At 39.5% G+C, this 21,847-nt stretch overlaps 1 protein-coding gene across 1 annotated transcript in view; it reads right to left on the bottom strand.

The window, feature by feature from the left end:
• Nucleotides 1-6,306: 6,306 nt before the first annotated feature.
• LOC108498191 (granulocyte-macrophage colony-stimulating factor receptor subunit alpha-like) overlaps nt 6,307-21,847 on the bottom strand; it is a 30,278-nt gene continuing 14,737 nt past the window's right edge. Inside the window, exons 7-14 of the mRNA XM_017816593.1 lie at nt 17,741-17,870; nt 17,474-17,649; nt 16,022-16,161; nt 11,748-11,786; nt 10,606-10,735; nt 9,340-9,436; nt 8,409-8,490; nt 6,307-6,895 (exon numbers count right to left, since the gene is read on the bottom strand). Of these exons, the coding sequence (XP_017672082.1) occupies nt 6,821-6,895; nt 8,409-8,490; nt 9,340-9,436; nt 10,606-10,735; nt 11,748-11,786; nt 16,022-16,161; nt 17,474-17,649; nt 17,741-17,870 (869 nt within the window). The 3' untranslated portion in view covers nt 6,307-6,820. The remainder of the gene's footprint in view (nt 6,896-8,408; nt 8,491-9,339; nt 9,437-10,605; nt 10,736-11,747; nt 11,787-16,021; nt 16,162-17,473; nt 17,650-17,740; nt 17,871-21,847) is intronic.

Here is a 21,847-nt window from a genome sequence, read left to right on the forward strand (position 1 = left end):
TGCCAATTAATTTTTTTTTACTGCATGGCAGTATTAATAACAAATGCTGCAAGTTAGAAAGTGACGCAGTTTGTCATTTCCCTTACTGGTTTTGAGCTTCCCTAAATTTCCTGATTTGCAGATGCTAACAATTTCACACATACTGATCATGCAACAAACTTCCTTCCTGTTATGTCAGATGTACTAAGCATTAATAATCACAATATGTAAACTCATTTATACAGAAATACATAAATGCTCAATGGAATCATAGTATATGAATATGCTCATAGAAATACCACTTCTACAAATAAACATATTTTCGTAAGTAATATCTTCTGTAAACAACAGCAGTGTTGTGTGACTGGTCTGTGTTTGAAGTGTTTATAACATGGTCACTTATTTCTGTCAGGACCTTACTGCCCATTTATGTTGATTCTGGCCCCTGCACCAGCCCAGGTTCTCCTTTGAGGAAGATCAGTCCTTAGCATGTATATACAAATAGCAAAGAAAGTTCTGTCTTGCTTATTTGTAGGCAAAGAAATGGTAAGAAAAATGCCAGATCCAAATTGCTGAACTTTCTCACTACTTGATTATGGGTTATTTTTATTTGGTTCATCTTAGGCTACAATATCATGAGTTAGGTCCAAAAGAGTCTGACTACAGAAATTAAAAGAAAATATCCAAAGCATTTACTGAATAATGTAATGTCAAGTTTGCCAAAGAATTTACAGTCATATAAATATGAGAGTCTAAACCACATTTTTTTGCTTTAACTTCCAGCAAATTTAGATGTGGCTTTGGGTCATGCTGAGAGTTAGCCACTTCCCTATTTGTTTTACATGAGATTTGATATCCAGTTACGTAATCTTCATGCAATAGATTCTTTTTACTTCTTGCTGTTCTCAGATGCTCAGATACTCTCAGATGCAAGAGTGATTTGAGTTAACCCTTCTACTCCCAACACAGGCACAATAACAGGAAGGTGAAGAATTCCCTAGGCTTTTTAGGAGTGAGGCAAGGTCCTTAGTAGTCTGTTACAGAAAGAACTATTCTTAACCCTGCTATCCTTGAACCAAAACTGTAGGGGGTGTTTGGTTTTTTTTGCTAGTGTATGTGTTCAGATCCACCAATAGCAAACTACTTCACAGACTTTTCAAATTTTAAATGTCTTTGCTTCTCAGTCCACACTGCTCAAACTTGCTCACGTTTACCCAGTGATTCCCATCCGAAGGGCATGTTAATATTATTTTCTATTTTTCTATTTGAGGTTATGGATGAAAAAAACTAGATGAGTGAAATGAGTAGCACTTTAGGCAGACCACACATGAGGTAGGGCTGAGCTGCAAAATTTTGTCTCTAAAATCACATTGACTCAGTTCTTGCCACCTATTCAGTACCTTAGGAACAGGACAGGTATGTTTCAAATCTTCTACTCATTAAAGGATTTAATTTACTTATTTTGTGTGGCCTAAAAAGAATACAGTACATGTGCAGTCACACTTCAGTGTGGTCTGAAATGGACTATTCATCAATGCTCTACTTGGGTACCACCTCAGTGACTGCCACTACCTTCAGTAATTTTCTAAAGTACCATCCTTCTGTGACACATATATTTGTGATGTAAATGTGTCTGTATGACTGAAAGGATTTGCATGCTGTTGTGGTGGTATGTTTGGTGAAGTTCTAGGTAACATGAGGATAATATTAAAGTATCATCTGACTAATACCTTCAGCCTGCCCAAACAGTGGCTGAGTTAGTATTAACTGATCCATTTCTAAGCCATATGAGGAGCAGCTGAGGAAGCCGAAGTTGTTTAACCTGGAGTAGAGGAAGCTTAGAGGAGATCTTATTGCTCTCTACAACTACTTGGAGGTTATAGCAAGGTGGGGGTCAGCCTCTTCTCCTAGGCAACTACAGGACAGAGGACATAGCCTCAAGCTGCACCAGGGAAGGTTCAGGTTGGACAAGAAGAAGAATTTCTTCAACTGCAAGGGTTGTCAAGTATTGGAATGGGCTACCCAGGGAAGTGATGAAATCACTATCCCTGAAGATTCAAGATTCAAGAAATGAATGGATGAGGTACTTAGTGCCATGGTTTACTTGACAAGGTGATGTTTGGTCAAGGGTTGGACTAAGTGATCTTGGAGGTCTTCTTCAACCTTAATCATTCTGTGATTCTCTGATTTTGAACTCTAGCCTGTATCAATTCATCAGGGCTCTGTGTGCATCAATACCCACTCTTTCCTTCTCAGCATTTGTCTGCCCGTTCTCTCCCTCATGGGGTGGTGTGAATGGGCCCTGGTCAGGGAGAGCACAGCCCTGCTGGGCTCATGGCTGCCCTCAGGTCCTGGCTCTGACCCTCCTGGGTACCAGCTTCCTTTGGGACTTATGAAGTCTTTTGTGTTCTCCTTTAATAGGTCTCACCTTCTTCTGGGAAGAGTCATTTCAGGAGGATGTGAACTGCCGCAGTCTATGGCCTGGTGCTTACAATGAACGAGCAATTATTTTGGTTTTGTTTAATATGCTGTTCTGTGTTTTATTCTAATTCAGTATTGTCAATATGAGTGGTTGAAACTCACACTAGAATAGTTTTTGGGGCACAGACACCTCTCCAGTTCTCCAACACAGCCCCTTTGAACACCAGAGGTCTTGGTCCACCAGCATAGAGTGGTCTGCTGGGATGTCTTGCAGGTGGTGCTCCATGCTACTGATGTAAATGTTGCTAGCCAATTCATGAATAGCTTGTCATGAGTGAAAGACACAACTTTTGCTCTACATGGTCTGAAAAATCTGTAAATAATAATGTCTTGGTTTAGCATTAGCATTTGCAACATTTGGAGAAGTCTGAGAAAAAGACCAGGGTAACAAAATCTTCAGAAATGTTACCAACCTTTCATAAGAAAGCAGTAGATGAAAGAATTGTGTGCACATCCTTCAGGAAGTTGCCAAATGTTGTGTGAAGCTGTTTTATAAGAAACAAGGGCTGCTGTAAAGCACAGAGTTCTAGGAAATGTACATAATTTTTCAAAACAGTGGGAGGTTTTATATTTATATAAAATATTTTTTTAATTATTTGTAAAATAATTTAAAAATATATTTTTTAAAGTTTTTCCTCTTCCAGACAATGTAAATTCAAGTGAGCAAATGGTTTCAAGGTTTCTTTTGACTATTCCTTCAGCTTGTCTGTGTCTGTCTGGATTGCAGCCCTCATCCTGAGCAAATCAGCTGGTCACTCCAATTTGGTGTTATGTGCAAACACGATGGCAATCCATCACCTCCTCCAAGTCACTGATAAAGGCATTAAACTGGATAGGCTCCAGGATAGACCCCTGTGGTCTTTTTACAGGCATTTACCCTTGATGAAATCATACTGACTATTCTACTACTGACCATTCTACTACTGACCATCTACTTAATGTGACAGATATATGCTCCAGGAGGACTCAAGCCATGAGTTTTCCAGGTTTATAGGCGTGCAGTTCTCTGTATTGAACTTTTGGCCTTTTTTTTGGATGTGGGTGTAGCACCTTTCCAAAATCAGTTAAGTATGTTATCTTTCCCAGGAGAAAACAGGAAACAAATGAGGAGTTTGTTTAGGTTCTATTTAACAAGTTCATAATGCCATCTCCTGAGTGTCTCGATACTGTCTTTATTGTACTTTACTATTCCTTTCCTTACAGAGGGCCAATGAATGGTCGTTCATAGCTCATGGCTAGGTTTTGGTAGACTGGAGTCAAACTATGCCACACTCTGGCAATTTTGCCTGTGAGGAAAGACATTGAGAAAGGTTATATAAACTAGTGCAGTCTATTACAAACCCACCACTCTTTTAGCAAGTTATTGTGAGCATTTCAAGTCTGACCATTGCTGATACTGAGAAAGACAAAGCTGGTTTACAAGTGTGTCCAGCAGGAATTCAGCCTCCTTAAGAAATTTGCCTTGTTGTTCTGATCTGCTGCAAAAATCTTCTCAGGCAAATCTTTGACCAAAAGGTAATCATTAACTGTGTCAAAGGCAGTAGGTGTGCCAAGAGCTGTTTGCGTTCAGCTAGAGTATAAGCTGGAGAGAGTGCAGTCCTGGCTGCGCTGGTAACTGGAAGGCTCCCCAGCACTGGAACATGTCCAGAAACAACTGTTCCCAGCATTAGTTTGGCCAGGATTTGCAAGTAATGTCCTGAACAACTCCTGGATATAGTCCAGAGGTTAGCTCAGGCCAGGGCTAATTTCTAAAGGTAGTTTGTAAGTGGCTGCCTTATTTAGAGGTTTAATAAAATGTATCTAGACTCTTACATGGCAATTGGCTTCTGTGCAAGAAAGTAGTCCTGGGAGTGTTTAGTCTAATAATCAGATGTCTAGTATCATAAAAGCACTCTAATAATCAAATAGCAAGGTTCAAATGTATAGTATAAAGATCTAAGCCTTTGATTCTCAAAGCATTTATATATCAAAGCATAAAAATGATTGTCAGTGATTTCTCACCCAGTTATGAAAATGATGAGTCAGACAGGTTTCAGCATTATTCAACACCAAAAGCAGCATGACACCTCCTTCTCCATTCACTGATAGCTTTGTTCGAGTTGTTTTACCCCATTCCAGGAAGAGCATCCTGGTCCCGACCCTCAAAATCTGACTTTCAGAGACTAAAAGAAGCACTAAGATATATGTTGTTAAAACTAGTGAGGCTACTCAGGGGATAAAGTTCTTTTTCTTGTGAATGAAAGTGCTCAAAGGTTAATTCATTTAAGGAGGCAAATTGCTGAGCATTTTCTCTTTGCACCTTAAGACATCCTTAGAAGTCATGGTGAGCTTCCATCATTACCTCCTCAGGTAGGAATAAGTAAATAGTTCACTGAGCAACCATCCAAACTAGGGAGTCAGACAATAAAGACTCTTTTGGTATGGCTCCAGCTCAAGGTTGAGCCTTGTATGGAATTAGACTCTAACTGAAATTGGAAGTTTTGTCTGTGCTCTACTATTACCTGCTCAGATTCTGAGTTCTGTGCTGGGATATGCTTCTTTCTCCAATAAAGAAACCCAGAAATCAAATATACCTGTAGAATAGAGTTTATTGCTGTGCTTCTGATCTCTCTCAAGGGTATCAGGAGATACCCCAGGAAGTGAAAATATCTGCTTCTTGTCTTCCATGCTGACCTTGTGGTCTCTATTGACTACTTAGCTCTTACAAGGGCTTATGTTGCCTGCCCATCGCTACACTTCATAGGGGATGTAGAAATTAGATTTTCAACAGGTGCCAATAGTATGTTATTCCAACACAAATGTTACCTAATATTCTTTGCTTCTACAAAAGTAGTGATATGGACCCAGAGCATCACATGTGAAGGCACTATTGTGATAAAGACATGGCTATGCCTTCTCCAGTATCTTCCTGCACAATTAAATCAAACGTTGAATTTTGTGTTCCGTTCGTAATACAAACAGATTAAATACTAGGCAGTTTTATCTCTTTAAAAAGAAAAATCTTAATCCTTAGGAAAGTAACAGTGTGAGGGAGGCTCTGTACAAAATAAGAAGGCATTTCTCTAGAAGTTGAAGCCCTTTCAAAAGAAGGAAAACAGGAAAGCATGTGAATTCTGACAGGATAAATACAAAAGCACAGTAAGTAAGGCCAAGAAAGTTTTTTTTTATGGAACAAAAGGAATAAAAGAAATCTAATAATAAATCATTTCCCCTATAAGGAAGTTTGTCAGAAACTGTCCAGTTGTATTTCAAATATATTGAAGGATGGAGATTTCACAGCCTCTTCAGACACTTATTCCAGAGACCATCCACCCTGTAAATCATTCTTTTCCTTATATCAAATTCAACTTTCTCTTGCTGCAACTTTTGACTGTTCCTTCTCATCCTCACACTGTGCAGCTCCCAGACAAGCCTGTTATGTCTTCTCTACACACAGTGAAAGACAGTGTTAGACCCCCTAGCTTCTCTTCTCCAGGCTGAAAAATCCCTGTTCCTTCAGACACCCATAATCACCCTGGTGCCCTACTGCTGAACTTACACAACTTGTCACTGTCATTCATGTTCTAGAGGGGTGAAATCTAGTGCTAAACACTATGCATTCATCCTTGAGAAGCATCACTCCTCACCAGTCACTGCATTCAACAACAGCCTGGGCTGTTTTCACAACACCTTGTCCTGACCCTGTGTCTCTGAATACCTCATGTTTGGCCCAAAAGTAAAGCTCTGAGTTGAACAAAAGAAAACAGAGATTAACTGAGCACTCAATATTAAAATAGTAAGGTAGTAAAAAGCAAGTGAACAGTAAGAACATAAAGAGCTAAGTACCTACAGAAGTAGGTGGCCGATCTCTTAATTTGTAACACACTTAAGCTCTAGAAATAGTTAGGGTTTTAGACATATTCCTGTCCCTTGAGAATCCCATTGATTGCAGGCCACTACTCAGTGTCTCAGCTTGTGTTCACATTTTTCCAGTTGCCCACAATTTAAGAACTCCCAGGAAACTTCAGGTACGAATTGGGCCATTTTTGACAGTAGAACAATGGCATTCAGGCACCAGAATTTTTTAAAATTGTATTCTTAATGCTTTTAATATGAGATAAACCAATTATTTTTCATATTCACAAAATGGAAGATATCCAATAAGGACAACTTACTTAAACAATTAAAATTAACCAAAATTAAAAGCAAATAAAATGGCATTTAAAAAGGTTGCATGTGAAGTATCATTCTCTCACGGCTGCATCACTGTTTTTTACAAGAAAAAAAAAAGAAAGTGAAGAAAGACTATATATATTATTCCCGACTTTCTGTAGGAATATACAGTTGTCTAAGAAATGCAATTTTAGACTCTTTTTCTTGGTTATCTTGCTATGTCAGCAACTACTATTATCTCTTCATTTGGAGATGTTGTTGACTGAATTTTGCTCTCCATCAGCTGAAAGGAAAATAAAAACTTCCATCAGTTTTATGCATATGTGTATTTATATACATGATTAGGTTAACCTGTACAATTCTGAGAGTATTTCAACTGTTGTTGTATATTGCTATAAAGTATTTCACATCTTTGTTTCTTAGGTGAAAAGTTCTCCTTAGCTGGTCATAACATTGAAATTTCAGCAACTTTGTAATGCTGACACATGGGTGTTTTGCGGGTCTGGAAGTGGGTGGGAGAACACGCTTTTCTATAATGCACCATGTAGATTATTGATTTCAAACAAATTCGCTCTCCTCAACAACCTGAAAGGAGTAGTGGAGTGGTGGCTGATCTTTTCTTCCAAGTAACAAGTAACAAGAGATAGGACAAGAGCAAGTGGCCATAAATTCTGGCAGGGCAGGTTTTCACTGGATATTAGGGAAAAAATTCTTCACTGAAAGAGTTGCCAGGCATTGGAACAGGCTGTCCAGAGTATTGGTGGAGTCATCCTCCCTGGAGGCATTTAAAAGACATGTAGATGTGGAATCTGGGGACATGGTTTAGTGGTGGGCTTGTCAATGTTGGGATAACAGTTGGACTTGATGATCTTAAAGGTCTTTTCCAATCTAAATGATTCTATGAATTAAGGATTTATTAAATTAACTAGTTAATTTAGCTGAATTAACTAATTAAAATGGATAAACTTCACTAAGGTGTGAAAGTAGATAGGTACCCATGGCCTGAAGTTTAGCTAATCGAACAGAGCATGAGTAACATGATAAAATAGTGGACAAAAAAAAGGTGCAAATGATCAGTGTGCTGGTGTGGTCAAATGCTGTGTATGACCACCGCAGTCTACTGTTTCCTTATGAAACCCTATTTTGAGCTGTTTTCTTCATTACCTTGCTTTCTATCCTGCATGTGTAACTTGCTAGCGGTAAGTAAGAGAGATTCAAGGTGACGCTGGTGACCTGGGGGCTGAACACAGGGTTCAGACACAGGGGCTGGATGTGAGGAACTTGCAAATATATGGTGCTTGTAAATGAAGAGAGTGAGAGTGTATGCTCATCTCACTGGCAAACTTCAGCCCTGCTCAGCTGTAGAGTAGCAGGAGGACTGTGATGTCTGGGCCCCTATTTATGAGACTGCCCGTGATGTTGACGTGATGTTGGTAGAGCCTCCTGTGCTGGTCTTTGTGGCTGGCTGCATCACTCTGCTCTATTGTGTCATTGTACATGTTTGTGCCTTGTGTTGGGAGAACACACAGCTCTTCCTGCTGCCTGAATCTACCAGTGGAAGCGTCAGTCTCTGCACCTGTGAGACTGGAATGGGAGAAACACCATGGTTCTGGAAGAGCACAACATTTAACTTCCCTTAACAAACTTGCCTGCTGATTTTCTCTTGTACTTCTTCAGAATATGGCAAAAAGAAGAGTTATACTTTGTAATAAGTCCCTTACAATTTAAAAATTCATCCAGTAGAATTTTGTATGTATTTCACACATTAAATATAAAAATAGAAAGAGAGAACATACCTCTGGATTTGTATCAGGCAGTCCAAAAAAAGCAGGTTTTGGCCCTGGGATTTGTGGAAATGCTGCTTTCCAACAGCCAGTCCTGGAAATCAAAGAGTATTGAATACAAAAGTGAAATAACCGTAATATGACAAAACCATTACACCCTTTAACTTTAGCAAATTCTTATCTTCCTCTTCTGTTTTAGAAATGAACTGAAAAATATAAATAATCTCAGCAGAGAATGAACATATATCAAGAATACACTAATAATTTGGACAGTAAAAGATTCATTCTTGGTTAAAGATTTGCTAGTAGTTAATTTCTTCTTTGAAAATGAAAAAGAATTTGTCCCACTATTTAAGTCACTACAAACAGTGAAAAGTGGGTGTAAAAATTTTAACAAGTTGGGAAAGCAGTATCTTCTCTGAATTACTGTATATTTCTATCCAGTCCATCATACCACAGAATATCCTTTTTTCTTCACTTAAGTAGTTTATTTCAAGAGACAGTCTGCTTAGCTTATGTGCTTTCAGACACATTGAGTTTGCTATGACAATTCTAATAAACAGTGCGAAATCTTTCCTGGTAAGTAAAATCAACCTGTGTTTGCAACAAATTCAAGAGTTCAAGAAATCAAAAAACCTGTGGTATAGAGAGTCTGCATTGCAAATATTCAGAGCAGATGTAATGTTAATATAAATAATTGTTCTCCTTGCCACATTGACAAAATATGCCTTGGAAAAAGTTTTGTGGATCAGCTAGGGAGAGACTTTGGGCATTACCATCATAGCACTTGCATTAGGATTACTCATTTGAATCAATTTCTATTACAGTGGGAATGAAAACTAGTTTACCTATAATACAGAGACATCTCTAACTTATTTGTTTAAGAACTTCAGGTGTTCCACACGCCCATACAAAATAAAATAAATCCATAAATTAAGTTTACCTTTTGAAGAACAAAATTGCAATGATTGCCATTAATGGTGTTGCAAATGCTACAACGAGTAAAATCCACACTGAAGAAGAAATAATTTCCTCATTTCCTGAAGGAGAAACAGTCATAAATTATTATTATTAATAAAGAGGAATAGATCATAGAATCACAGAATAGTTTGGATTGGAAGTGACCTTTAGAGATCATCTAGTTCCAACCTCCCTGCCATGGGCAGGGACACCTTTCACTATAACAAGTTACTTAGAGCCCCATCCTGTCCTTGAGCAGTTCCACAGCTTCTCTGGGCAACCTTCTCCAGAAGAGAAGTGAAGAATTTCTTCCTAATATCTAACCTAAATCTACTCTCTTTCAGTTTGAAGCCCCTCCCCCTTGAGCTATTGTTACATGTCCTTGCACTAAGTCCCTCCCCAGCTTTCTTGTAGGCCCTTTAGGTGCTGGAAGGCTGCAACAAGGTCTCCCTGGAGCCTTCTGTTTTCCAGGCTGAACAACCAGAACTCTCTCAGACTGTGAAAAGTGCTCCAGCCCTCTGATCCTTCTTGTGAACGTCCTCTAGACTCACTTCAACAAGTTCACATACTTTTTATACTGAGGCCACCAGAGCTGGATGCAGCACTCCAGATGGGGTCTCATGAGAGCAGAGTAGAGGGGCAGAATCCCCTGCCCTGACCTGCTGGCCACACTGCTTTTGATGCAGCCCAGGATATGATTGGCTTTTTGGGTTGCAAGTGCACATTGCCACCTCACATCCGGCTTTTCACCCACCAGCATCCCAAAGTCCTTCTCAGAAGGGCTGCTGTCAGTTCCTCCATCCCCCAGTCTGTATTGATACCAGGGGTTGCCCCGACCCAGGTGCAGTACTTTATACTTGGTCTTGTTGAACTTCTTGTTAAACATGTACTGTGGTGACTTATTGGTGCATATCAGTCTGAAAGGTATGGCTTGGTATAAAAATGAACTCTGTAATTTAACATATAGCAGAAATGTCTGCTGGGAGGGATTAACATTGAGCCTGTTTGTCCATCCCCTGCAGTAAGCAGGTATGCATTTCAGCTCCGTGTAAATTTTTTATATTATTTCCTATGTTAGAATGTTAAGAGATCTGTTAAGTCTCTTTCTACTCCTCTCTGTAGCGTAGATTGAAGCGAAATGTTAGCCAATCCTTTTATATATATGTGTGTCTGCAGGTGCACAGCAATGTGTGAGGTAGACAGGATATCACTGGGGGAAGAGTAGCCCAGGACACGGATTTGTTCTTACCAAACTCAAGAGGTGCACTCCATTCCCCCCAGGCTGGGTTCACAAGGCAGGCACTGCCAGCTGTTCTCATTTTCAAGAGATATTTCTTTCTTGTGTTGGACCTTGGAAATGTGTGACTATTTCCCCCTTCCTAAAAACAAAGAAAACTGAGTTGCTTTTCTTTGTTCCATGCCTAGGTATTGGAAATATGCACTTGCCATTTACCTGTGAAACTCTTAAGAGAAAGCATTGTATGTTAAAGAAAGCATTGTATGTTAAAGTAGACTGCTGTTCCAGAGCAAAAAATAAATGTATTCATGTTTATTATGTATATATATATGCAACTGTGTATCTCAAAAACAACCTGACACTCACTAAACTTTTTACATTTAGAACCTTTTTATCTTTTACACTGTAAAAGTATATCCTGTGGTTTCTTATGATATAGTTTGATTTATTGATAATTTCCCTGAGCACAAAGACAGAGACAGAAAAACATCTTGAACTGTGTTCTTTCAATACTACCATTCATGCTACCATTGAGTGATTTGAGGAATAAGCTGTCTGCATTGTACCTCACCTGCCTTGGTCTTTGCATTATGACTTTTCAGGAAAAGCATAACTTTCCTGCCAAACCTGTAATTAAGTAGAAGACTGCAATACTTAGTGTTATTACAATTTACTGAAACACTCTTGCTCTTAGAGGCTCTCAGCACAGAGATGGGATGTTAAAGCTGCTCTGATAAGCAGGAGGTTCAGCATACTTGCAGACACCCTACACCCAAAGGGCTTTTGTGGTCTATGCTTTTCATAAACAAAATGAAATTCTTAGGAGCTGTTTTCTGTTTTCTCCTCTGTGATGTGTAACTTCAAATTCTGTTCCAAATATTTGAGAGGGAGAGTAGACAAAGTAATGTAAAATAGAAGTTTTTTTGAAAATACTTACAGAAAAACAATAAAGTTCTGCCCTTGAATGTATAACAAATTATGTATATCATGATGATTTAGCAGTTTGACACATTCATAAAATCTATAAATAAGGATCCCATAAAGCATAGGGCACTGAACACATACTGATTTAAAGGCATTTGCATACTATTTACTTTTTACAGTTGACTATGAAATAAATATGTATTACTGATTAATAGAATAAGCAGACTCACTTGTTTAAAAGCATATTTGGGCTTTCCTTCAGGATTATCCTGTAAATTTAGAAAAAAAGGAAAAACATTATCATTGCTTATTTTGTGTTTTGATAATAAGTAATTTTTGTCTACTGTCCTGTTTTTCTGCATTTTCTTTCTTGTCTACTTGACAATTTGTTCAGAAGAACTAGTAATTTATCCAGCATTTAGTATCTAATATCTAACTAATCCACAATGCCAAGTTTATATAGTAACTACTTCTGCTATGAAAAAATATTTGTTTTCCTTGCCATTGCAGTTGAGATACAAATCTTGTTTCAGATTGGTGATTAAACTCAAACACAAGCAAATCAGACCTGAATGAAAAGCATAACCTTATTCTTACACACACCAGAAAAAAAGAAGATAAAAATCTGTGAAATAAACTTTTAAGTTTGCATCTAATTTTTTAATTATACAATAAATGTCACTATATGTAGTTGCAAATACTATGTAAATATTGTTTTCTTTTGGATGAAAATATTTGGGAACTGACATGGATTCACAGTTATTTTAGGCTGCCCTCCAACTACATTTTTGACAAGTAGAATAGAATATGCTCATTTTTTCTGAATAGCCACAATAACTAGTGTGTAATGTGGTGACCACACACAACAAATGACTGCAGACTACATAATCTCCATTAGACTACCAGAGTTATGTATTTTTGTAATTATTTTGAAATACTCCATTTTAAAACAAAACTAAATTTATCCCGACTTGTTTTATGAAATAATTGCATGCATGCTCATGTGGCATCTGAACATGAGGCTGTTCAGCTTGGAGATGAGAAGGCTCCAGGGAGACCTTACAGTGCCTTCTAGTACCTAAAGGGTCCCTGAGGAAGGCTGGAGAAGACTTTTCGCAAGGTATGTAGTGATAGCACATGGAGGTTTGGCCTTAAGCTGAAGGACCGTAGGTTTAGATTAGATATTAGGAAGCAAGTATTTACTGTGAGGGTGGTGAGGCACTGGAACAGGTTGCCCAAAGAAGTTGTGGATGCCCCATTCCTGGAAGTTTTCAAGGCCAGGCTGCATGGAGCTCTGAGCAAACTGGCCTAGTGGAAGGTGACTCTGCCCATGGCAGGGGTTTGGAATTAGATGATATTTAATGTCCCTTCCAACCTAAACTATTCTAAGATTTTATAAGGCAAGCTGCTGTCCATGACAGCTTCTAGTACTTGCAAACAAGCTACCTTATGCACAGGGATCAGTCTAGGTGAAAGAATAACAAAATGCAGTTCCAGAAGGACAATTGGTCTTTTGCAAACTTTAGAAGAGAGACACCACAATTAAAAAAATAGAGAAAATGTGTATGATAGTTAAAAAGAACTCCTACAGGGAATGATGCCACTAATCAACAGACCTGACCTGATGGAGGTCTATTGCTTACCAGGGGCCAGGATCAAGGATGCTGCATAAGGACAGCCAGACTTGTCTGGCTGTTGAACCTCTTGCTGCTCTTCTGTGTGGACACCAATGATAGGCCTAGGGGTAATCTGAAAGGTTTCAAGGGTGAAGAGCAGAAAGTCCAGATGGTGTCTCCTCAGTCCTTCCAGTGAGACGAAAAGGCTTGAGCAGAATTGCAGTTATCCAGCAAGTCAACACCTTGCTGAGTAACTGGTGTTATAGGCAGGGTTTTGTCTTCTACAACCTTGGGACCCTTTTTGAGAAACAGGGGCTACTGAGCAGGCATGGGATACATTTCACCAAGAGGGGTGACAGTGTCCTTGAAAACAGGCTTGGTAACCTGGTCCTTCTGCTGTGTATAAAGGAATGCCTTGTATGCATAGAGCTCTGTCTTGAATGATGAACCAATAAGATAACTTGTGAGTAGGCAACAGAGCACAGACCAGCACAGATGTTAATGTAGTAGGTTTTTGTTTCAGATCTCCTGATCGAGAAAAGGAAGCAGATTGGACCCTCTTCAGGCAGCTTGAGAAAAATATAGCCATAGGCCTTGGTACTCAAGGGAAAGCATTGCAACTGGCAGAGGTCAGTTCTATCCTGCCACCTGGACCAAACATACAGCCACATTTTTTTTTTTGAACACTTCCAGGCATGGTGAATCCATCACTTCCCTGCTCAAATACCTGACCACCCTTTCAGTGAAAAAATTTTCCTAATTTCCAGTCTAAACCTCCTCTAGTGCAACTTGAGACCATTTCCTCTTGTCCTATTACTTGTTCCTTGGGAGAAAAGATTAACCCTGCTACAACATCTTTACAGGCAGGTGTAGAAGGCATTAAAGTCTTCCTCCTGAGCCTCTTTTTCTCCAGGCTAAACAACCCCAGTTCCCTCAGCTGCTCCTCATAAAACTTGTGATTCAGGCTCTTAACCAGCTTCATTGTCCTACTCTGGACACACTTGAATGGTCCGTTTCCATGTGCAAAAATCAATCAAGTGTGCCAGGTGATCATTGCAGGACATGAAGCTTGAGTCTGAGCTCAGAGACAAAAAGGAATTATACAAAAGGTAGAAGAATGGATTTGGGAGAAATACAAAGATATCATCCGCGTATATAGAAGTAGAGTCAAGAAAGAAAAAGCTCAGCTGGAGTTAAGAGTAGTGAGGAAGGTGAACACAAGAAAGTTTTTTATGAGTTCACTGACATTAAGAAAGGTTAAGAAGAAAGCAGGCCTGTTACTTACAGATTTGGGGGAAACTAGTTACAAAGGACGTGGGGGAGGTATTTGGTGACTTTTTAGCTCAGTTCACTGGTGAGGTTTGCCTTTGGGTTTCCCAGATATCCTGATCTATAAAGCCTTAAAAAAACCCCCATACCTGAAGAAGAAACATTTTTTCAGACATGAAAAAATAAGATTGAAATTATATTACTCATGGAGTTATTCTTTTTTTGTGTGTGCATTTGCTCCCAATGCAAATAACTTCAATTGTGAAAAATAAAGTTTAAAGGCCAACTGTAGTACAACATTTGTTGGTCATAGTGTATTGGTAAAGAAATACAAGTTTAGACCAGGCAGTGGTAAAGCAATAAATTTTGCAGAAGAATTTTTTATGGATAAATCCTCCAAAGACATGATTATAGCTGCATCTTATAGCCTCAAGGGAGCCTATGCTGCTCAATTGCTGGAGTAATTGTTGGACCTTGACATAATTAATAAAGTGAAAACTGCTACTTATTAATTAAAAAAGCTCAGAAGTTCAGAAAAGGTGTGAAATTCAATGTTCTTTATAAAATGAATATAAGTCATATTAAAAAGATGTTAAAAAGTGTGTATTGCTTTTTTGCAATTGACTTTTATTCCAGTCCCACATGGAGTTTTCAATAAGGTTTCTTTGTTGCAATAGCCAAGTAATTCAGAGGAATATAGCTGTTTCATTGCAATTAGTTGGGCTTGCAAGAAAACTTATCATGAAATAGCAAGAGCAATCCAGACTAAGGAATTCCAAATTTCAGAAATCTAGGGAAGGCCTTCAATGAGCCACTAAGTGACCAAATCTGGCAGTAGTTCAGGAAGGTTTTTCCTTTGTAGTCACTATCTGCCACCCTGTGGTCTTTTGCCGCAATTATACCACAGTTACAGCTGTTTACATATACTCTAGCAGCGGAACACAGCAAGCTCATTCCTTCCCTATTGTTGCAAAAAGACTTATAAGGTCAAGGTCTTGAATTTCTGTAGCTTATATCATTCCCCCAGTAACCCGTGCTTAATCACACTGCCTTTCTACTTTCACATTTATTTTCCTTTTATTTAGGATTATGAATCTTCAACAAGTGTGATGCTTATATCTGGGTAAGCTATTTGCATTTCATATATAGAGAAATTCACCTCCATCAACTCAAACTTGTTAAGTGAATGTATATTTCTCTTTTCACTATTTAAAGCCCAGCTCTGCCCTTTCACAGCTATGCAGTCACTACTGGAAAGACTCCAATCCAGGGCAATTCCAACAGATTTTACTGAAAGAAGTGCTTTTTCTCAGTGTTGTCACAGATAAAGCTGTGATATGTTCAAATCTTGATTAACCAAGTTTCTCCTCTGGGACTGTCTCCGTTACGTAGTATATCTCCAGCAATATCTCACTCAAGAGAGCAGGAATAAAAAAAGAATAAAAGGTGGCAGTATGGCATAACAGGATCCCTGAGAGGCACAGCCACCAAGGAATATGGTGCTGCATGTGAGGAAGACTGCACCATACAAGAGAAACTGATTTTCTTTTCACCCATGTGTACTGGTAAATGCAAACACATGAATTAATGTTAAACATAGGTGAAGAAATTCCTCTTACCTTATACTTTATGTTGATTTCATATTCAAAACACTTGTCTTTGTTAGAGTGACTTATTTGGGGTCGTTGCCATTGAATTATGCAATCATTTTTATTTTCATCACAGTTGACAGTGATATTTGATGGAGGCATGAGCTTTTCTGAAATGACACAACCAAGAATCCAAATAATTAAAATCGCTTGACCCCTTTTTGCTTTGATGAGAGTAAAATTACAGGTAACACCTCTATGAAGAAAGATACTCATTTGTATCTATTTTTCTTAGGACTTGTCAGAAATAGTTGGAAGACCAATGTTTTCTAAATCATGTCCACAGGATCAGAAAAAAAAAAAGAAATTAAGCCAGGGAAGATGATATAGGAGCATGCACAGATACAAACGCCTTTCATTTTCTAGATAAATAAAGTAGAGTACTGTCTTTTTTCTGAAAGAATGTTTATAACTGTGGATGAACTAGCTGCTGCTAACCTAGAGTAAGAAAGAAGTAAGACATTCAATACACTTTTTTGTCTTTAAGCCTCCTCACAACAATGCTTCTGTCACATGACGGTGTTGGTTTCTTGATGTTGTGAACTATACAGTTTATTCCCCCCTTGCAAAAGAAATAGCCATACAAATTTAAGAAAGACACTTCAGTTTTAATAATTTAGGCAACTTTTTCATGTATCTCCCCTAACTTCATAAGCAAAAATATGAGGACCTTTATATTTTGATCATTGCCAAAGACTTGATTATTGAAACAGCAAAAGACAGTCACTCACAGCAGAAAGGGTGACAAAAGGCTGGTGCAGGAAAGCTTAATTTCAGCTATATTACTACTTCATATCAATCTTTAGGGACAGGCCTGGCCTATTTATGATGGGCTACTTGATCAAAGAACAGTCTTGTTTCATCTGCTGTGAGTGACATTACATTTTGAAGACAATACCAAAACCAATGTGACAATGCCAATGAGACTTTACCACAGTAGAAGTAATTGCACAGGATACTTTCAAGTAGAGCACTACATGTGAAAGCTCTGTTGTATGTGTATTAATTAATTTAATCAGGGCTATGGTGCCACTCTGTGTCATCTCCACTGGCAATGAAAAGCAGAAATCTGTGCTCAGATAAACTTTTAAAAAGTCTCCTCTGTTGAAAAACATTTGGCCATCACTGGAAGGACATCAGGGGAAAGTACAGTTTTTTAAGTCTTGTGAACCTTCCTTGAGAAAAACCTAAAACCAATAAGGGTAGATTGCTAAAGAATCTGAGGCAGATTGCAGCTGTGGAGCTTTCTTGCTTAATTTCCCTCATTGCTCTTTTGCTTGGGGAATAGCTTTTCTTGAAGATGCCACAGTCTATTACTTTCACCTCTAGGTGAGACAGGGTTCGTGGTTCCTTCTCAGGGATAAATACTCTACTCTTCTCATGCAATATTGAAAATAAAGCCAAAATAAATTATTTACTTACCAATTTTATACAGTTCAATGTACTCATCATAGAACTGGATCAGGGAGTCTTTGCTAGACCCATTCACCAGGAAGTAAGCTTTTTCAATCTCTATCCTCACATTTTGGAATCTACATCCCATGTTTCTGCCGTTTTCATCTTTAATGTAAAGCTCACATTCCATCTGCCCATCATCTCTGTATAAAGCAAGGTATTTTCATTAAACACGGGTAGTGTGATGTGTTGAATGAGAATTCAGGCTTCCCTGACTCAAGCAGACCTACTTACCTTGAGTTCTGCCAGTAGAGAAAATACTGTGTATCTGCTGGAGCACCCCTTCCTGCCTGCCAAGTGCAGTTCATGAGGCAAATGTTATAAATCACACAGGAGAAATTTTCAATGGCTGACCCATTCATGCTTGCAAACAGAGGAATATCTGTGATGAAGAAAACTAATGTGACTCCTCCAATCAGGAGGATCATGGCACATCCTTAGCTGTGTTAGACACCTGCAAGACCAGTTAGTTATTACTTGGGTTAGGAATGACATATTTCATTCTGGGTACTAACACTGAAGGATATTTTCACTGACAGACTCAATGAAGAATTTTTTTTTTTTATTTTTTTTTATGGATAAATCCTCCAAAGATATGATTATAGATGCAACAAAACAATTTGTGTGCTGATTTGTAAAGCTGGTGATCTCAGGAGCACTGCATAAACCTTACAGACGTACCTTTGGTGGATACTATATTAAGGTCTAAAGATTGGTTATCTGTCTGCTGTTAGTTTAGGATAAAAAATACAAAGTTTAGGATTAATAGATGTCAGGTAGGTGGGTAAACAGCTGCAAAAAGAAAACATCAAAATGGGTCACATCAGTATCATTCAACTCAAGTTACCCAGTGTATAAATTTGCTGACGGTATTAGTTATTTGCTTTTGAGGATGTAGATTAGATACAAGGAAGAAAACCTTCACTGTGAGGGCAGTGAGGCACTGGAACAGGTTGCCCAGAGAAATTGTTGCACCATCCTTGGGAGTGTTCAAGGCCAGGTTGGTTGGGGCATTGAGCAACCTGGTCTAGTGGAAGGTGTCTCTGCCCATGGTGGGATTGGAACTAGATGATCTTCAAGGCCCTTTCCAACCCAAATCATTTCGTGATCATAATTCTATGATCTAGGAGCACTGTCTAACTTCTACAAATCCAGTATCAAATCCAGTAAAAAAATAAAAATTGTGTCTAGGACCTTTCTTAACAGGCAGCAAGTACTTTATTTGCAAAAAACCCCCCTCCATTCAACTTCGCTCCATATATTCCTCTGACACCTTTTTATATATTTGCCTAGAATATCCTCTCCCGTCTCAGACTTCCTAAAGTCTCAGTGAATACCTCAGCAAACAGAACAGTTGGAAAGAAAAAGGTAGACCTACCTTCTATTTCAAAATGTCTTTATTTCATTTTTCTTTCTGTCATAGTCTTCAGGTTCAGAGAAGATGGAAAGACTGTATTTTAAAGGGTTGTATAGCTATAAAAAGGGCTGTCTCCCTCCCTTGTGTTTGGGGAACTGTCTTAGCATCGGAAGTGTTGCAAAATACAATGTTCATCACTTCCCTCCTGATTCATAGCAAATTTATGTAAATGCTTAACTCATGATTGCATATAACACTACCAAGCAGTTAGCTTGTTAAATTTCCCTTTCTGTTTTACAGAGTATGCTGCTGCTTGGGAATCCAGCAAGTGCATAAAAATATTTTCTTTTACGTGTATTTCTCTCTAGCTTTAAGCAATACTGAGAAGTACAAAGCATCTCTCGATATAAGACATCTCTGGGGGATGGGGGGTGGGGGATGGGGGTTCCCCATGGAGGGCACCGGGACAAGACCTAGCAGCCCCATCCCATCCCACCCCCAATCCAGATCAAGGGGACCCAGGGCAGCCCCAACCCCTGCAATCAGGCACCTCCTTTGGGACTGGGGTGGGTCATGGGCCTGCAGGTGTGCCTGGCTCGGTGGGGCCCATGGCTGGGTGGGGCAGGGCTGTGAGGAGCTGGAGACTGTCCCTTCTGTGGTGTTGCTGATGGACCGGAGGGTCTGAGAGGGTGTCCTGGGCTCTGAGCAGGGAAGATCCGGAGGACTGGGTGGCGATAGTCAGGTCTGTGGGGGCACTCAGGAAGATGAAAATGCATATTACAAAAGTTCTTTAAGTGGAAAAAGAGAATTTCAAATCTTGGATTTGAATTTGTGCTGGTTAAACCTTGACAGAAATCTTCAAATAATATATATCACTATCAAAAACTGTGATGTGGGTTTGCCCTCAGTCCATTTCTCCAAGTATGAAAAAAGCCAAACCACAAACCACTAAAACAGAGAGAAATTGCAGGTAGTAAGCATCCAAATGCAAATAGCTACTCAAGGCCCTGATTCTGAGCGTTTGTTACCTTTTCATGTCACAGCTGTACATCTTCTAAAGAAGAAGGTTATTATAAACAATATAAAATGTCAAAAGTTCCCTTATACCGCAAAAGGCTTTGCTTCACAGAAGGCAATGTAATTTGCTAAATATGGAGATTTATAATCCATGTAAAGTAATTTTATTTCTTCACATGTTGAAATTGAAGCATCACTAGAAAACATGACATTTTCAAACAGCAAGGTATGTCAAGATTTTCCTCTTAAAAACCAGCAGGTCCGTTCTGCTTGGAGTTAAAAATATAGGAGAGAGAACAGCCCATGTACTTCTCTACCACTCCCATTTCTTGGCTACTATATTTGGAAAAATTCACCTGCTGCCCAGCACCCTTCCAGGATGCTCCAGGAATTGCTTTTTTAAAAATCCCCCAGTCATTCTTATCCCACTGCTTCTTTATTGACATATGGAATGATATAACAATATAAATAGTAGTTCATATATGTCAGCTATTCATACCTAACTGAGATAGAGATATTTCCAAGAGAGGAAGCTAAACATAGTGCAGTGCTGACTTTCCTTGGGGACAAAAAGGCTTACTTTCTGGAGACCCAGAAATGAGTCTGATGAGTATTTCTGCTTCCTTGATTCCAACTAGCGTGTGAGATTGATGACTGAAGAGCTATAAGTGGGCAGTTGTTTTCCAGGTTCGTTCTCTTACATTATTTCTAAATATTAATTATACTGAGTTGTCACTGAGATCACAGCCAACACCACATAGTGGATATCTGACCTGCTTTCTTCTCCACAACTCATATATTATGAAGGGAACAAGTGTAGCAAAGCAAGTTGTGGTGGGTTCCTGGGGCTGGGTTTTGGTAGCGGGGCAGGGGGCTACAGGAGTGGCTTTTGTTGGAAGTTGCTAGAAAATTTCCCTGTCCAGTGAAGCAATTGCCGGCCAGCTCCAGGACGTGCTTCTTGCCGCTGGCCAAGGCCGAGACAATCAAGAGAGATAGTAACACCTCTGTGATAACATATTTAAGAACAGAAAGTCATTGCACAGAAAGAATTCCAGCCAGGGAAGAGAGTAGTGAGAACATGGGAACAACAAAGTAGACACCAAGGTCAGTGCAGAAGGAGGGGCAGGAGGTGCTCCAGGCACCGGAGCTGAGGCCCCTGCAGCCCGTGGTGCAGACCACGGTGGAGCAGCTGTGCCCCTGCAGCCCATGGAGGACCATCAGGGTGCAGAGACCCACCTGCAGCCCATGGAGGAGCCCATGCTGGAGCAGGTGGATGCATGAAGGAGGCTGTGACCCTGTGGGAGGCCCAGGATAGAGCAGGGTCCTGCCAGAGACCTGCAGCCCATGGAAAAGGAAGCCCACACTGGAGCAGGTTTTTCTCAGATAGAACTTGTAGCCCCTGTGAGGGACCCACATTGGTACAGCTCATTCGTGAAGGACTGCAACCCAGAAACAACAACTGACTATAACCCCCATTCCTTATCCCCCTGCACCGCTGGGGGGGAGGAGGGAGAACATTCAAGGAAGGAGGGGTGGGGGGAAAGTGCTTTTAAGATTGTTTTATTTCTCACTCTTTGGCTTTTATCCTGTTAGTAATAAATTTAATTAATATCCCCACTTTGATTCTGTTTTGCCCATGAAGGTAATCAATCACTGACCTCTCCCAGCTCTTATCTCAAGTCATGAATCCTTTGCTGTTTTTTTTTTTTCTGTCTCCTCTGTCTAGTTGCAGAGGGGAGCGAGAGAGTGGCTTTAGTGGGTACCTGGCATCTGTCCAGGTTCAACCCACTGCACAAGTCTACTCTGTCCAGGTTCAACCCACTGCACAAGTCTATTCATATTAGAAACTTTTTGACTTCGAAACTATTTTCTATCTAAAAACAAAAAAAGGGGGAAAACTACCTGCTCACATGCAGTACTAAAAGAGCAAGGAATGTGCTAATAGAGCCAGGCATGAATAAAAAATC

Source organism: Lepidothrix coronata, unplaced genomic scaffold (assembly GCF_001604755.1).
Source record: "Lepidothrix coronata isolate B3197 unplaced genomic scaffold, Lepidothrix_coronata-1.0 Scaffold57, whole genome shotgun sequence".
Taxonomy (NCBI): Eukaryota; Metazoa; Chordata; class Aves; order Passeriformes; family Pipridae; genus Lepidothrix; species Lepidothrix coronata.